The sequence below is a fragment of the Sapajus apella genome, unplaced genomic scaffold, assembly GCF_009761245.1.
Source record: "Sapajus apella isolate SASKATOON/1434 unplaced genomic scaffold, GSC_monkey_1.0 scaffold116, whole genome shotgun sequence".
Lineage (NCBI taxonomy): Eukaryota > Metazoa > Chordata > Mammalia > Primates > Cebidae > Sapajus > Sapajus apella.
Window position 1 is genome coordinate 2727261 of NW_022437056.1, and position 17323 is coordinate 2744583.

The following is a 17323-nucleotide window of genomic DNA, read 5'->3' on the forward strand; positions in this document are numbered from 1 at the left end:
CTAAATATGAGTTGCGACACATTTTCAATGCATTTATTTTTATTTCCTTTTTCCTTTTCTTCTCTATCCCCCACAAACTCCCTGTTGCAGAAGGGGTTGGTCGCATGGTTCTTTTGTGATATAAGCGCATATTTTAAAGAGAGTAAATGTTCCTACAGCGTTTGCAGCCAAGACTCTACAACCTTAATCCCGTTAACCATCAGGTCTTAATTTAGAAACCATAGAGGGAGAACACTGAAATCAAATCAAATTTCGTTCTTCTTGATATTTTTAGAGGTACAAGTTATAGGCTACACCATCAAATCTCTCCAGAAAAAAATAACACTTGGCTAGCTTACCCACTGCACATTTCCTTTCTAATTGCAGGAAAAAGAATGACTAGACCATGCTATAAAGTGACTAGAAATGGCAACTCTCTATTAAATTAAGAGACTGATAGGACGCCAACCTGCATAAACTTAGAACCTGACTAATAAAAAAAAATGCCAGTCTCATCTAATGTACATATAGCCTATGAGGTTGAAATTACTAATCCACTGTATGTTTAATATACAGATAATTTTGGCACATGACATCATCCCCTATATTTAGACTGCCTTCGTCGTTGCCATGGCAACACTGACTTAAAACACAGCTGAGTAGGTAATTTCACTCCAAATTAAATGAAAAGAAGGCTAATCCTATTGTTCTTAACAATTTTCCAAGTAGCTTCTTCTTAGAGTGCCCTTGCTTACATGTCCTGTTTTTAAAAACAGATTATCAGGAAATTTTTGTGTGTGTCTGCACTGACTGCACTCACAGCCACACACTGCCCTCCTGGCTCTGTGGAATGACCTTGTGCTGAGGGAGAGGTCACACCACCCACAATGCTCCTCAGAGCTGTCCATGCAACTCTGGAATGGGCAAACATTTTCAACATATACCAATTTGGGTCATTTAATATTTCAGAGACTGTCACGCTAAAATAATAGTCTTTTTAAGGTAAGTCACACTATGCATTTTTATAGGCCTATAATTATTCACATATACTTCACATAATTCTGTTTTCTGTTTTAAAGGTGCTCCTGTAGATTTCCATAGTTATTTAGGAGAACCATCTCTTTCTTTTCAGCTTCCACTGAAGAGTCATTGAAAGCTGAGTGTTCCACTTAAAGGTAGCCCTTATGGTTGTGTCAAGATATTTCTTTCGACTATTATGATAAACATCAAATGTCACACACACACAAAACCCTCTGCTGACCCAGCACATGTGCCAAATTGCTTTTTCATCTCCATCATGACAGTTACCTGTTCGAAGCTTCATAATCCAGCCTGCAGTCCTGAAACAGAGAAACTGTACTTCTCTGACAGGGCACTAAAGCTCAAACTTGGAGTATACTGACTGGGGGGCTATACAGAGAGAGTAGAAAATGTCCCAGGGTCGGAGACCTTGAACCTGAGCTCTGAAAGGGTTCCATCGGCTTTGCCTTCTGCACATCTGAGATTTACTTTTAAATGTACGCATCTCAACCTGCACATATTTCAGGTGTATTTTTAAATCTATAATAATAGATAACGAAATAATGGTAGATAACAATAATTATAGTGACTCTGCAGGGCTTTGCACCAAGCAAACAGGACAACATAAGTCGTCCTAAGAACACAAGTGTAAATACAACTCTACCTGGCTAATCATGGCTATTTGAAGGCAGCAGCTAAGCTAATAGGCAACAGAGTTTATCAGTCATGAAGGCACACAGGGTCAGAGTTCCCACTGAGACCTTTCCCACCAACTTCCCTGGCAAATACCCAGAGATATTCGAAAGACCTAGAAGATGTCTTCCAGTGTGCATCCAGGCACTAAGAAGACAGGGGCAATCCCCCTGGCTAGCCGGGCTTGTATTCTCTCTGTGACAAGTTGACATAAAGTGCTACAGTGGTCCCGCCAGCCTTTCAGACAGAGCACACTTGTCATCACAGTCATGATCTGCACTTTCTGACATAAACTCAGTTTGTTTGCTAAAAGTTGCCACTAGTCATGGGTTCTAGAATCACTGACAAATCGTCCTCACTTTCTTCTACTTCTCTCCCAACCTGACATTTTACCAGCAAGGCCCTCAGTCAATGCCCAATACCTCTAGACTCTCCTAAAAATAAGACCATTAACATGAAGCATATAAATTCTGAGAATCACTCCCTATGTAGTTTACACTTCAATGATTTTCTGAAAACCACAATAGTGTAATTCTAAAGATAGAAAGTGTTTAGATCACTTGAATATCTTTAGATGATTGGCAGAGAATAGGCACTCAACAGATGTTTGATTAATTCATCTTTTAAATATTTTTTAACCACAGCCTCTCTTTTGAGGAATAGACCTGTCTAAGGTCACAAGGCCTTCTTTTGGCAGAACCTGTGGTAGAATTTAGGTTCTCCAGCTCTCAGCTCAGCTTTTGTTTCCATGAACTCTGATGTTAGACACAGTGAGATAGGTACTGGTTTAAACAAATTCCTGAGTGTTTAAAGTTAAAATTGCACAACATACATTAAGCAGATGGGTCTTGGATAATCTAAAAGTGTCATTCAGCATGAATACAATTGAACGCAAAGGCCATTGAGGTAGAGTCTGTTTAGTGTTTTCCTCCCTCTTATTTGGAGTAACAGTTAACAAAAGCACAGTAAACCCAGCAAGGAAAGGACTTCTCTGTGAATAGGAGCCCTCCACGTTGAGCCTCGTGTTTTGGGAAACAAAGTACAGTCCAATTCAATTCCAACAATGGGTTTAAAACAGGTGTCATATTTACAATGTGCTTCACGTTTGACATTTTTATCCTTTAGCCTTTGCACTGAAATGAAACTGTAACCTGCGGACATGTTCAGTCACTCATTTCATATTCTCCTCTTCCTACACATAGACGGCCAAGATTTTCTCTGTGTCTACTTGAGTTTCACCACACATATACTGGTTAGTCATATTTCAAGATCTAAAACACACAACTGAAGCAGTTTTGAAGTGTTAAGAATTTAAATAATAGAAACAACCACAACAACACAATTTAACATCAACAAATGACTTAGTTCGAGGTAGAATGTAAGGCTTTACGCAGCTATACTTTTAATTCTCTCTTTCAAATTGCACTTACAGACACAAACAAAACTGTTCTTGCAATCAAGACCATCACACCAAAATAGGCTGTACTTCATAAGATCTTGCTTTCCTTTGCCTCCGCTAGGGTACACACTGGAGAACTGACCGTCCTGTGATTAACTGTATGCATAGATTGGACTAGGTTCTGTGTTAAGTGGGTGTGCCTTTGAGGATCTTGTAGCCACAGGCACTACCCATACGTGGCTACATAATGTGGTACGTGGCCTTCACCAAGAAAAAGAAATGTACAATCCCATAACTGCAGCAGTCTCTCAACGTGAGATAAAAGAGAATACACAATCTAAAACTATCTGTTCACAGTGAAACAGCTCCAGACCAAACCCAAAACTAACTAGCCTTACTTCGTTTCCTTAAAAGAGTCCAAAAAAGAGAGCGCTGTAAGTTCAAGCACACAGATCACTTCCCAAACTCCAAGCACCAGCACAAAGACAGCTTAGAAACTTTGAAATGAGTCACACTAAAGGTAACTTTTTCAGAGCCAGAAAAGCAAGGCATAAAAAGAATACTCGTGCTTGTCAATGAACAACCGGAGACAAGCAGTTCTCGAAGCTCGAAGCTCGTTGGGGGAAAACCGGGAAAACACACCTGCACCCTGTGTGCCATCTCTTCCCAGGACTTACCATATGGATGGAGCTTCTGTGCCACTGATCTCTAAGAAATCGTATCCTTCTTCCAGCTGAAAGTCAGTGAAGACCAGAGCAATGGTGTCCCCGGGCTCTGCGAGAATGGTCCAGGTGCAGTCAGCATTGTTCTCGTACTCTGAAGGGAAGTGCGGGCTGGAGATGGAGCTGCTGGTCCCACGTAAGGTTCCTCCGCAGGCTCCCTCAGCTGCAGGGACAGAAGCAGAAGGCATCACATCTCAGGGCGCTTTCATACACGAGTGTGTCCACAAAGTGTCACTCTTGATCAGCAACAAATATTTACTGAACCCCTAATTGAGACACTCCATCTGAAAAAGAATCACTTTTGATATGTTAATGAGTTCTATGAAAGGCTTACAAAAGTCTACCATTTAAATTGCATTGCTAATTGAATGGCCATTGTGGGAAAGATGGAAATGGTGGCTTTTCTAAAATGTGGAATGTGTAGTTGCCATGTACTTGACATTGACAGGCAGCCTGACAAGATTTTCAAAGATTTTCTCTGAATCCTGGAAGACGGAGCTATGTAAGCTACGTTTTCAGACTGAAAAACATGTGGCCATTTTTTATTAATTCATGGATACCTGTCTTTGAGAATACTGTTCCCTTAAAAGAAATGGTTGCCCTAATTTTATTTTCTATAGAGTTGACATGAATTTGGGTTTTGAATTTCAGATAGCTATTGAGTAACATAACAGAGGCACATCACCTCCTAAAACTGTTCTTGGTAGAAAATAGGTACATGAGACATAAAATGGAATATATTGGAAAACTGAGAAGTGAGAGACCAGTAAAGATAAAAATGCATTTAAAATACAAACTGACATTGTAAAAATTATTGGTTAGAAGAGAAATAGATCTTGCAAAGTTTGCTATAGAGTAAAAAACATTCTGTTACATTTATATCATCTATTTCAAAATATGAGGTACATATTATGTACATATTAATATTATGCACATATTAAACTACATGTGTGTATAGATACATGAAAGAGAAGCATTTTAAAATAACATGTTTTAAAGCATTTTTTAAAATTCGTTCCTTCCCTCCTTTCCTTCTTTCTTTTCTTTCTCTCTTTTTTCTTCTTCTTTCCTCAAATACTGCCTATCCAGAATGTATATTTAACAGTCATTGATTCTGATACTGCAGTGTGGATGATATGTAAAAGTCAGCTTGTTACCAAGAGTGGGGAGTTTGCCTTAGGCAGAGCTTGTGTGACCAGCCCTGAGCTCTCACAAAGTGCATATAATTGACCCTACACACACACCCTCTTTCCACCAAAATTATGGCAAAGTGGGAGGAACCGACATCCTTTTATTGACTCTTCACAAGTTGCAAGTTCTAGTATTTCTTTCATCTTTCAGGGACGTGCTTTTATTTCGGCAGGACATAAGCATCACGGAATGTTGAAATAGACCACACCTTGTCGGCAACAGTGAGAAGGTAATACAGGTCCCTTCTGATTAGCTGCCTTCAGTTTACTCAGAAGAACGTCAGGGACACAGCGGGAGTTGAGAGCACACTGTTTTAGTTCCCAGAGTTTGGAGGATTGCATTTTCCATCCTGCCTATGGGATGCTAGCGTGGTCTACACGCTGGGTGTCCTCATGCTGCTTATGTCAACTAATGCATGGCAGCTATAGACTGGATGTCTTTGACAGGTTCACTTGGGGGAAAATTGTTCCCTTCAAACATCAGTGAAATCAAGACTGCGTGAGGGATGGGTGTTCTTGTGTTTCAGTAGCTGGTCAGTTCGGCACGCCCACCCAAAGCATGTGGCACTGTGGAAAGGGCCGCTCATACTTTGTAGGACATCTCAGTACACTCATTTTCGAGATCCAAAATTTATTTTTAAATGAATAATTATTTAGTGTGGGGATTATAAAAAATAATGCTATCATGGTAATGTTTTCTTTTAAAAGTGTAAAACTGAACACGAATAAAAGTAACTGTGTGCATACCGCAATTTGAAAACTGTGAAAATAGTTCCTTTGGCCACAACCAAATGTGTCTCCTGCCTCCCGCCCTGCAGGGGCACCTTTGTGCAAACACACACATCCCTGGTCAACTGAGAACCAGCTCCACATTGCCCGGCAGGCCACGGTTTTTATTATACCCTTGAGAACAGCTCGTTGGAATGTGATCATACATATACATTTCCCAGTTAAAATTGCATTTTTGAAAACAGAGATAAAAATCAGTAACAAATAAAAATAAGAGGAAGCACATAGTCCAATAATGAGGAAAAATACAGTGGCCACTACTGAGAATCAGACATTGTGCAGAATTCAGCTCTGAGGCCCTTGGGCTGGGATAATGGTGAATCAGGTTAGCAACTAAAAATGAGACACACTTCGTGCTTTTTTTCTTTAAACTGAAATTTAATTATCCTCTTCATAAACGGATGAGGTAAACAAAACTAGAGACAGATATTTATCATTGATTAAATAATTCTATATAAACATATCACACATGTATATAAATATTTCTGTTTTTCATGTATGAATATACCATATATATTATTGGTCACTAAAACTATAATTTTATCTAATATTGAGATTTTATTATTTTCTCTGAGTTCATTATATACTGCAAAAGTTAAGTCATCTCAATGTAAGAAAAAGAGTTCTATCACTTTTATTATATAAAAAGATAAAACATCATAGATATGTGGAATTAAAAGAAAAGTTATCAAAGTCCAAGTTGCCAAAATGATGTAGTTGAAAGATTAATGAAATGTATTAATTGAAATCCAACTGCTGAAACTGCATACATTCTATATAATTCACCTTGTTGGCAAGCAATCCCCCCTTTCAAAGTTTTAGAAGGCGAAAACAAAAAAAGAAAAAAAAAAATCCTGACATCAAATGTTTACAAATTTTTGCCATAGCAACCTATGAGCTGAAGCATTGTTTATTATTTAAAAAGCTATGAAATAGTTTTATTTATGTGCATAGTATAGAATACACATAGAATACAAGTGTATAGAATAAGAAACTTAGCTGGATTCTCCTGGGAAAGCATCTCAGTAACCTTGACCAGAGGCGGATTTAAACCCATCTGACAAGAGTAGTTACAGGCAGCCAACATAAACAGGGACACCAGCCACAGCTCCAGGGCAGGGTCCTGGGTCCCCACCCTGCAGCCATTAGCCCTCTGGTTTCTCTGCTGCTGGAAGGTCCGACGACCTGCAGGCGGTGTCTGGGGAGTTTGTGGGGCTCCAGGCAGTGCATACGTGTTAACTGGTATGAGAGTGTTTTATTATTTTAACGGCTGACAGAACGGTGCTGGTGCCCACTCCTGAGTACCAGCGCTGATCAAATGAGCATACCTCCCAGTCCTGCAGCTCCCTTCTATTTGAAATGGCAGTGGTTGAGTTGGATAATCTCCAAGGTTACATCTATGTCTAATTTTTGGATCCGCAGAGTCTAAGATCTTAGACACTTAGTATTTACATTTTCCTAAAACTTCACTTGATGAATGAGTGGATCACGGAGACCCTTACTTCACTGGACCAGAAGGTGTACTGTGCTCACTGAATCCAGGTAAGACCAGAACATCTACAAGAGACAGGTGTTGCAATTTTATGGTAACTTGGTTGGGAAAGGATTAGATGACATAAGGAAGGCAAAAAAGAAAAGTCAATAAAAATAAAGAAAAAGAGAAATTAAAATAAGGTAGCAGAGAGGAAAAACAATTCTCCCAAACCTGCAGTCACTATTGTATTTTCTTCAGTAGATATTTTAATGCCCATAGAACATTTCAGAATGAGCTAAAGTTAGAATCATGCCAGGATAAATAATATATGCCAGATGTATTAGAATTCCTTGTATAGCACTCCACATAATATGTTGTAGAATTCTGTTAAGATAATTGGATTGACAACTTGAATATTATGTACATAACACTAACAAAAAGAGTTCATGCTATTACTCACTGGAAAAAAATGCTTAAATCACAGAAAAATCTTTAGTATAGACTGAGGCAAAATTAGTGTTGGTGCATGTGTATGTGTGTGTGTGTGTCTGCATGCAAGCCTATGTGTTTGTGTGTACTTGTGTATGTGTATTTACATGTTTGTGTGTATATGTGTGAGTGTAATGTGTCTTTGTGTGTATACGTGTGTTTGTGTATGTGCATATGTGTTAGTGTTTGTGTGTGTTTTTGTGAATTAACAAAACTTTTAGATTCTTAATTTCATCACTATTTTTATAACGGATTTTATTTTATAAACAGCAACGTTTTATACATATGTAAACATAATAGCATTTGAGGAAGGGCCACATAATTACTATCTTTGATGAGCAAAAGGTTTTTTAAAAGTAAATCAGTTTGTTCTACTTTTAGGTTTATGCAGCTCTGCATGTTGACCCATTTAAGAAATAGTGCAACAGAGGGAACCGTTTTCAAAGCACATTTGGACTAAGAAAAATTAATTTCTTAATTTTTCATATAATATTTACTTGTGAACTTATCTTCCAGTTTGGTTGATAAAGATATTAAATTGCTTCAACATATCACTAAAGTACAGAGACTCTGCTGATGGAAATGGAAACCTTTATCCCTGTAGTGCAGATGTGTCGTAAGGACCCAAATTTAGTATATAATTAAATGTACATCATAAGTGATGACTGAAGAGGCATTTTTAAACAAAGTATACTGGAATAACTGAACAGAAATTTTAAAAACATTAATTTAAATATTTCCTCATACAAAATACCTGTTACAGGAATTAAAATGTTTGAATGTATGAAATAATGGGTAACTTGCCACAATAAGATAAAACATATGGTTTCTAATTAAACATTAGCTCGACTAACAGAAATTGTGAACTTTAGTGAAGCAAAAGTAACTTTATAAGTAAACCAATTTACATGTTTATGTTTTTCAAAATAAATGTATAAAAATTAAAATAACACACTAAAAATATTTGCAGCAACACAGAGGATATTATTTATACTTATTTTATTGTATTTTAAAAACAAGATGCAAAGTGATAAATGGAAAAAAGATTTTAAAAGCCAATTTAAATAAGAATGAATTCCAGAATAAATTAAAAGCAGACATAGGCCGAGTTTCAACCTTTCTTATTATGATAGGCATTTAAATTAAAACAATACTGAAATAACATCTAATACACATTAAAAAGCTAAATTTTGAAAATACATAAAAACCAAGAGTAAGATTGATATATTTGTATGTTATGTACAAATATTAACATGCATTAGCGTAATGCTTCAGGCAATTTATCAACACACGAGTGACAATGAGAGGGCTCATCGTCCCTGGCCAATTATCCAATTTGGGGTCTGATGTTTACTGAATACATTTTAGGTGTCTAATATGCTATACCAAGATCGTTATGTGAACTGCTTTATTTAATCACTTCAAAATTGTGTGATAAAGTGTTTGTTTTTGTTCCTATTTCACAGCTACCAAAAGAGAAGTTTTTAAAAAAAATTTTTTTAGAAAACAGAAAGTCCATCAACTGGAAACATTAGGAGACTCAGAAAATATCAACTAAATAAAATTAAAATTAATCAGCATAAACATTTTATTGCAAAACAGAAAAAAAGGGTATAATGTTTGCTCTGTGAAAAGGCAGAACAAATTGGTCCACATTAAGGTATATACATATGTATATTTCTACTTAAGTATAAAGACTAAGAAATACAGACTTTTAAATATAATTGTGGTATTGTAGTACTATAATTGTTATGAGAGATTTTAAAAAATCCTTCAATGTTTTGTCAAGAAATAGTTTAATATCTATAAATCTCCTGATAACATTCATGAATAATGAATGAAACTTTTGAATTCTTAATCATCGTAGATGTAGAACATATAATGTGTTTCTGACAGAGAGTGTATCAACAAACTACATATTTAAAATATATTAGAGATGCTGTTGTTTTTGTTTTAAAATAAATTCTGCCATGAATCTTTTTGGAAAGGAAAGCCTAACTTATAGTAGAAAAATAATTGCCTAATTTATCTATTAAATATCTGGATTTTGTGTAACAAGGAAGACATAAAAATGAAGTAGTATTTATAGCAACGTATAATTTGCTATTATAAACAAAACATACTTGTTTGGGGTTTTTCTTCTTTCCTTCAGTTTACCATTCTACAATATATTTTAGATTTTAATAAATTTGTGTATTAAATAGGTACTTTCTTAAAATTATTCAGCTGATCAGGTTTCAAAACTGTCCTGGACGAGACTGGAGACATTGTTCCTTTTTGTTGTTGTGTTGAGATGGGAGTCACGCACTGTCGTCCAGGCTGGAGTGCAGTGGCACGATTTCGGCTCACTGTAACTTCTCTCTCCTGGGTTCAAATGATCCTCCTGCCTCAGCTTCCCAAATAGCTGAGATTACAAGTACTCACCACCATACCTGGCTAATTTTTTGTAATTTTAATAGAGATGGGGTTTTTACCATGATGGTCAGGCTGGTCTCCAACTCCTGACCTCGTGATCTGCCCGCCTTGGCATCCCAGAGTGCTGGGATTACAGGCATAAGCCACAGTGCCCCACCCAGGAGACTATTGTGCTAAGTGAAATAACTCAGAAATGGAAAACCAAACGTCGTATGTTCTCACTGATATGTGGGAGCCAAGCTATGAGGATACAAATGCATAAGAAGGATTACAATGAGCTTTTGGGACTTGGGGGGAAAAAGTGGGAGGGAGGTGACGATAAAAGACAACATAGATGGTGCAGTGTATACTGCTTAGGTGATGGGTGCACCAACATCTCAGAAATCACCACTGAAGAACTTACTCATGTAATCAAATATCACATGTTCCCCAATTACTTAAGGAAAATAAAATAATAACAAAGTTTCAGACCTATAGACATTTATTGTAATTGCAGAAAATGAAATGCAGGGTCAGGTCTGACTCCTTGAATAGAGACAGGTGGCTGGGAGGTCAACGCACCCTCAGCAACCAGTTAGGTACGAAATGCTTCACAGGGTCACAGCCTCAACCTGGTGGCTGACAATCAACGCTGAATTATTTCCGGTTTCAAATCATGCAGTGACACACTTGCCTTTCTCAATGAATTGGCTCATTCTTTGATTATTTTCTTAATTGTGTTTTATTATCTGAGGACATGGGATTATGATGTTGGCAGTCACAAACTCCCTCTCAATTGAGAGAACACAGGGTGTCTCCCATGGATACTGTATGTGGTGCTGTATTCCTACCTCAGACAACAGAAGAACTTTCAAGACTCCCTCATTTGATTTGTTTCAGCTAAATATTTGGAAGCGAGTTGTTGTATACAAGCAAACATTAACATTAGAATAAACAGTGTCAAAATCTCATTTTCACTTTGCATTAATAGACCCAGGACTGCTAGCATAAGCGCTGCCTCTTAATTCCCTAGTCCCCATGAACAGGAGCCAGCTGCCAAAATCACTGGGAATTGGCTTAGAACTTGACTTTGCAGAACCATGCATTTATGTTAATTAATTTATTCATTCAATACATATGAAAACCAATGCTCTACTAGAATGAGCAGGGGAGGCTTCTCAGAAAATACAATATTTAGGCCAGATTTGAAAGAAAGGAACTATTCAAGGACTGAGCTAGAGGAAGAGCATTCCCAACAGATGGAAGAGAAAGAACCACATCCCAGAGGAAGATCTGACATGCGTATATCGACCACAAATGATTATGTACTGCAAATTCCCCATGACGTTTTTGGGTGCATTCTCATGCAGTTGCTGAGATTTCCTGGGTAGAAATATACCAAGTTTTTGTGCAGGAGGCAGTCTCATTCACCAACTCAGGAATAAACAAAAAATCAAAAGCATTTGAGAGGCTGAGGCAGATGGATCACCTGAGGCCAGGAGTTCAAGAGTAGCCTGGCCAACATAGTGAAATATGATTTCTACTTAACATACAAAAATTAGCTGGGTGTGGTGGCATGTGCCTGTAATTCCAGCTACTCAGGAGGCTGAGGCAGGAGAATCACTTGAACTTGGGAGGTAGAAGTCGCAGTGAGCCAAGATCACCCCACTGCACTCAGCCTAGATGACAGAGTGAGACTCTATCTCAAAAAAGAAATACACAAAGACAATACTCTCAGGATATTAGTATTAATTACAATTGGTCCTTCCCTTTGTCAAATCCATGGGTAAAGCAAGAGAGGGAACAACACTAGTCTATGTCCTTTTCCTTTTAATCTGCTCATGTAGATAGCAATATCACAATATCTGATTTCTATAAAAGGAAGTCCAGAATGGAATCAGAAGCAACTCACCACGAATTATCACGGCTTATATCACTATTCATGTTTCTTTTGTGACCTAGAGAACCCAAGACTTTTAGTTTTTCTCAGTATAATAAAGCACACATGCCCAATGGCAATAGAACACGCCTTCTATATATTTTCTATTCAAAGCTGTAAACTACTCACATCGTCACTCAAAATAAAACCAGAGCTTGCCAGGCCCTGAAAGGCATTATGTGAAACGGACTCTCGGCTTTTCCTATTCTTTATCCTCCACCTCCTTTGGCTCCTGTCTTCCCTGGCTCCAATTTCCTTGTTTTCTCACTGGGTGTAGCCACAGTGCTTCCCAGGGCCAGGGCACCTATGTTCCTGCCCCCGCGCCTTTGCACTGACCACCCTGCCTGAGAAGTGGCATCTCCTCAACTGATGTCAGAGCCCTTCACAAGGCACTTTCCTGCCCACCTTGTCTGACCACCATATTTAAACTAGCACTCACCCAGATTGCTTCCTGCCTCTCCATCCTGTGTGTTTTACTTCTCAGTGCATGCTGACTGCAAAGCAATGGCATGCAAGCTTTATGAGCCTGTTCTCGCACTGCTGCGCACCTGTTCCTAGGAGCCAGCCTGATACTCAGGAAGCATCCTCTCTTCCTCTTTGCTTTCTTCATGCAATGAATGAAAAGTGAATGACTCTGGCTTTCCTATAGTTGTATCAGTCACAAACAAGCCTCCATTTGGTTGTCTTTAGCAAGTGTTGGGACTATGACAGAAACATTTTTAGGGGGCTATGTATGGCATCAAACCATACTCTTTCCAAGAATAGAAGAAGAAAAGTTAGTTATAGAGCTATGTGGCTTTTTAAAGAATGAGGTTTAAAAAATAGTCTGTAAGAACTTACAGTAAAATTTTAAAAACTCCAGGGAAAAGAAAGAAGTGTGAACCAAGTAACAGCCAAAAAAAAAAAAAAAAAAAAAAGAACAGTTTCACAAACTCTTAGAATGATATTTCAGATAAAAATTAATTACCAGGAAAAATATTTCATAATTATAGTAATCCATAGGGAGTATATTTGCGTGTTGCTTATTTTCAGCAAGCAGGTAAGCCACAAGTCCAGGAAGTTTTTTGTTTGTTTTTAAACTCACCAGAGCAGCATGAAATGAAGTAAAGGCAGACAGAGAAAACAAAATAGTTACAGCAAAACATTTTAAAAAGATAAATATGAGCAAGTTGCAGTACGGCTGGAAAAATTAGTTCAAGTTCCATCATTAGCTTATCTACCACACATAAAATAAAAAATGTATTAAAATGGGTAATTATTAAAACAAACACAATTATTCTGTCCAATTTTTAGTTGATATATTAATGTAAATATTAATGTAATGGAAGCTCCTTTTATTCCATGGATATTAAAAATCTTTAAAATATATCAATTTTTTAGACAGTAATATAATTATGTTATATCTAAATAATGTTTTTTTTTTAATTTGGAATCTGAAATTTGGGGATCTAATTAAATAAATGCTATTTAAAATTTCAGCCCTCCCTTCTTGTTTACACATGATGCAGAACAAAAATTGAAGTTACTGTTGAAACTTATAAATACTTGATTGTAAAAGTTAGCAAACAACATATGATTCAGTAATTTTTAAACTGTGCTCCTATGACTCCCATCCCAAAGAGTTAATGTTTACAAATAACAAAATAGTCAGTGAGTAGGTTTGCTCCCCATACCAAACTTTCATCAGAGTAATTATTTTTAAGAATCTCTTTCCTGCCGGTCGCGGTGGCTCACGCCTGTAATCCCAGCACTTTGGGAGGCCGAGGCAGGTGGATGACGAAGTCAAGAGATCAAGGCCATCCTGGTCAACAAGGTAAAACCCCGTCTCTACTAAAAATACAAAAATTAGCTGGGCATGGTGGCAGGTGTCTGTAGTGCCAGCTACTCAGGAGGCTGAGGCAGGAGAATTGCTTGAACCCTGGAAGGAGGCGGAGGTTGCAGTGAGCCGAGATAGCACCATTGCACTCCAACCTGGGTAACAAGAGCGAAGCTCCATCTCCAAAAAAAAAAAAAAGAATCTGTTCCCTTTATTATCACAAAATCTTGCATTTGGAAAAAAGGTTGTACAGCTAAAAGATGTTTGAATGCCATTGAGTTAATCCAAGAAGATGATAAAGCATTTAAGGAAAGATGCATTTGAATCTACTCATTACTGTAAGTGGGGAAAATAATTCCAAAGGTAAGCAGAAATCAGAGTGAACTGATTTCTATTTCCTCCCAAGGAATTTCAGACTTTAAAAAAGTTTCTTTCTCATCTCTAAAATTGTTATGCCCTTTTCCTAGGCATAAATGTTGCTAGAAATCTGTCTATGGACATAACTTAAAATGCAGAATAAACATTACTTAGAGGCAAACTGCCATGTTTATCATAAGGAAAAATGAAATAATCTAAATATTCCGCAGCAGATAAATCATTAAATAAACTATGATACATTCAAACCACAGGATGATCAAATGTGTTTACCAAACATTATAAAATTCCTTCAGCTAATTTCTATGTTATAATGTTACATTTATAAAACACAGGGTATACAATAAGATGTATAATTCTACCTCAATTTTTATAATTGCATGGGAAAACATCGAGAGAAATAAAAACTATATATATATAATATAATATTTAGTTTGTAATACTAGGGGTTATTATTTAGAAAGGAAGGACCACAAAGAGCTGGTGGTCAGGACCTGGCCACTTCTACAGGTGTCCACTACTCCAGGGGCCAGAATGAAAGGAATCCAGAGACATGGACTGTTCCTGCCCCATCCTCCGCCCTCCTATTCTCATAGACTCACCCCCACTTACCTCATGCCTGAGGCCATTAAGAGGATACTCCTATATAACCTTTGCCTTCCTTTAACTACAGTCCCTGAAAAAACCCCTGGTCCCCTGGGTCGACCTGTATTCCTTCAACCCTCATCACCCTAAAGTCGTACACATCTTATTTTCTGACTCCCTAATCATCATTCTTCCTATGATCCTGAACGTCTTCTACAGCTTCCTCGAGAACTGAAAGTCAATTACAAGCAGAATTTCCTACATTTCAACTTTTTTTCTTTGACATATTTGCCTTTCTTTCTTCCTCTGATGGAAATCTGGATGTCTTCTCTGAAGTCATCTCAGTAGCCAGTACAGAGTTATCTGCATCCTTTTTTTCTTATTTTCTGCCAGTGTTTACAACCAATAAAACTGTGGTACAACATTAAAACAAAAAAAGTCACAATGGAAAAATGTGAACGCAGTCATCCTTCGGTATCCATCCATTGGGAATTTGTTCTGCGATCCACAGTGCTCAAGTCCCTTATATAAAATGCAATTTTATTTGCGTATAACTTATACACGTCTTCCCATGTATTTTATATCATCTCTAGATTATTTATAATACTGAATATAAATGTCACATAAATGGTTGTTGTAATGTATTATTTATGGAATAATAACAAGGAAAAAAAATGACATGATGGCTGGTACAGATGCAGCCATCATGTGCCTAGTTACATTGTAGACATAGCAACAACGTAGCATTTCGTAGATTTAAAAATGTGTATTTTTCATTCATGGTTGAATCTGTGTATGCAAAACCCACCGGTAAGGAGTGACTGTGTATGATTTTATGCCATTCTACTCACTAGTCCCTTCATACACTCCCCGTCAGGCTTTCTCTAATCTTTCTGGCCAATTATTCTCAGCCATCACACCAGTTTCATTCCACCTTCCAATCCTTGGTACGATGTCCAAGAATCAGTCTCTCCACCTCTTCCTTACGTTACATTTATTCATCACCTTGTTGATTTCATCCAGTTTGAACCCTCATTTATTTTTTATTCTTAACTTTTATTTTTGTTTCAGGGGTACACATGCAGGTTTGTTACTTGCATCAATCTTGTGTTTCGAGGTTCGGTGTATGCATGATCCTCATACCCTGGTAGTGAGCACAGCACCAGATAGGTGGGTATTCAACCTTCACCACCTCCCTCCTCCCCCGCAGTAGGCCTCACTGTCTATGTCATCTGTATGTCGACAGTTTGCAGAGTGTCATTCAGTCCCATAAATCTTTCCTAAATTCCAGCTCTATGTATCCAGCTCCCTAAATGACCTATCCCTATGGCGTCTAAATAGTGATCCAGACTTTCTAACCTTACAATGGTACTTTCTATCTTTCCATTTTCAAATCTACAACTCTCACAGTCTTCTCCATCCCCATACGTGGTAACTCTATTGTTCCAGTGTTGTAGGAGAAGACACAGGCTGTCATCTGTGACTCTTCTACGTCTCCCCTAAGCCACAACCACTGTGAGGGGAGTTCCATCGGCACCTTCTTTAAACAGCATCCGGAGTTCAAACGTGTCTGCAATCTCCGCTGCTGCTGTCATCTCTCAAGTAACATCATCTGTCATCTACCTTCTGCAAAGATTTTCTTATTCATTTGGTTTCTAAAAGTCCTTCCTCTCTGGGAAATCACATGTCTGTTCTCATCAAGTAGCCAGAGGAGTCCTTTTACATGTGGTATCACATGATGCCATTTCTCTTCTCAAATCCCCCCACTGTGCTCCCACACTGCTCAGCACAGAGGTTCAAGTCGGCAGGCTGATCTACAGGGTCCACTCCTATCCTCTGGGACCCTCTGGGACCTTCCCCCCTCATACTTCTGACCGTCTTCCTACACCCACCAATTGTCCCATCAAGCTCTTATTCTTCATTCACTCACTGTACACTCTTGTCTCATGGCAAAACACCTGGTGGTTTCTTCTGTCAGGACCACATTTCTGATATTCTCATAGGGCTTACTCTGTCACCATCATGAGAGGTCACCATATTCTGGTTTTGCAATATCAGAGGGATTTTCAGGATATGGGACCTTAAGTTGATGAGACCAGGACAGTCTTGCCCACAGGATGACAAGGCAGATGGTCACCGTAGCTCTTAACTGTATGTCAGCTTCTTAATGAGAGAATTTTCAAGCACTTATTTCAACAGGATAGATGGCAAAGTTTATCTGTTGCTTCTCATTTGCTTAATTATTTTTATTGTCTATCTCCACCCATGAAAATGATATTTCTATAAAGACTGGGATTCTTTCTTGTCATGTTCATACTGCAGCCCCAGCAGCTAGAGCTAACGCTGACAAATCACAACTTGTGGGTTACCTCCAGCCCAGTACCTGGTTTTACAGATTGTGTTTTACTGAAACACAGCCATGCCTATTTGTTTAGGTGGTGGTGATGAGGTCTTTGCTC

General features: G+C 38.0%; 1 protein-coding gene across 2 annotated transcripts in view; it reads right to left on the reverse strand.

Moving 5' to 3' along the window:
• Positions 1-17323, reverse strand: part of CSMD1 (CUB and Sushi multiple domains 1) — a 2101842-nt gene that overhangs the window by 1080534 nt on the left and 1003985 nt on the right. For both annotated transcript variants that reach the window (XM_032260320.1, XM_032260321.1), the window contains exon 5: positions 3769-3976. In XM_032260320.1, coding sequence (XP_032116211.1) covers positions 3769-3976 — 208 coding nt within the window. The remainder of the gene's footprint in view (positions 1-3768; positions 3977-17323) is intronic.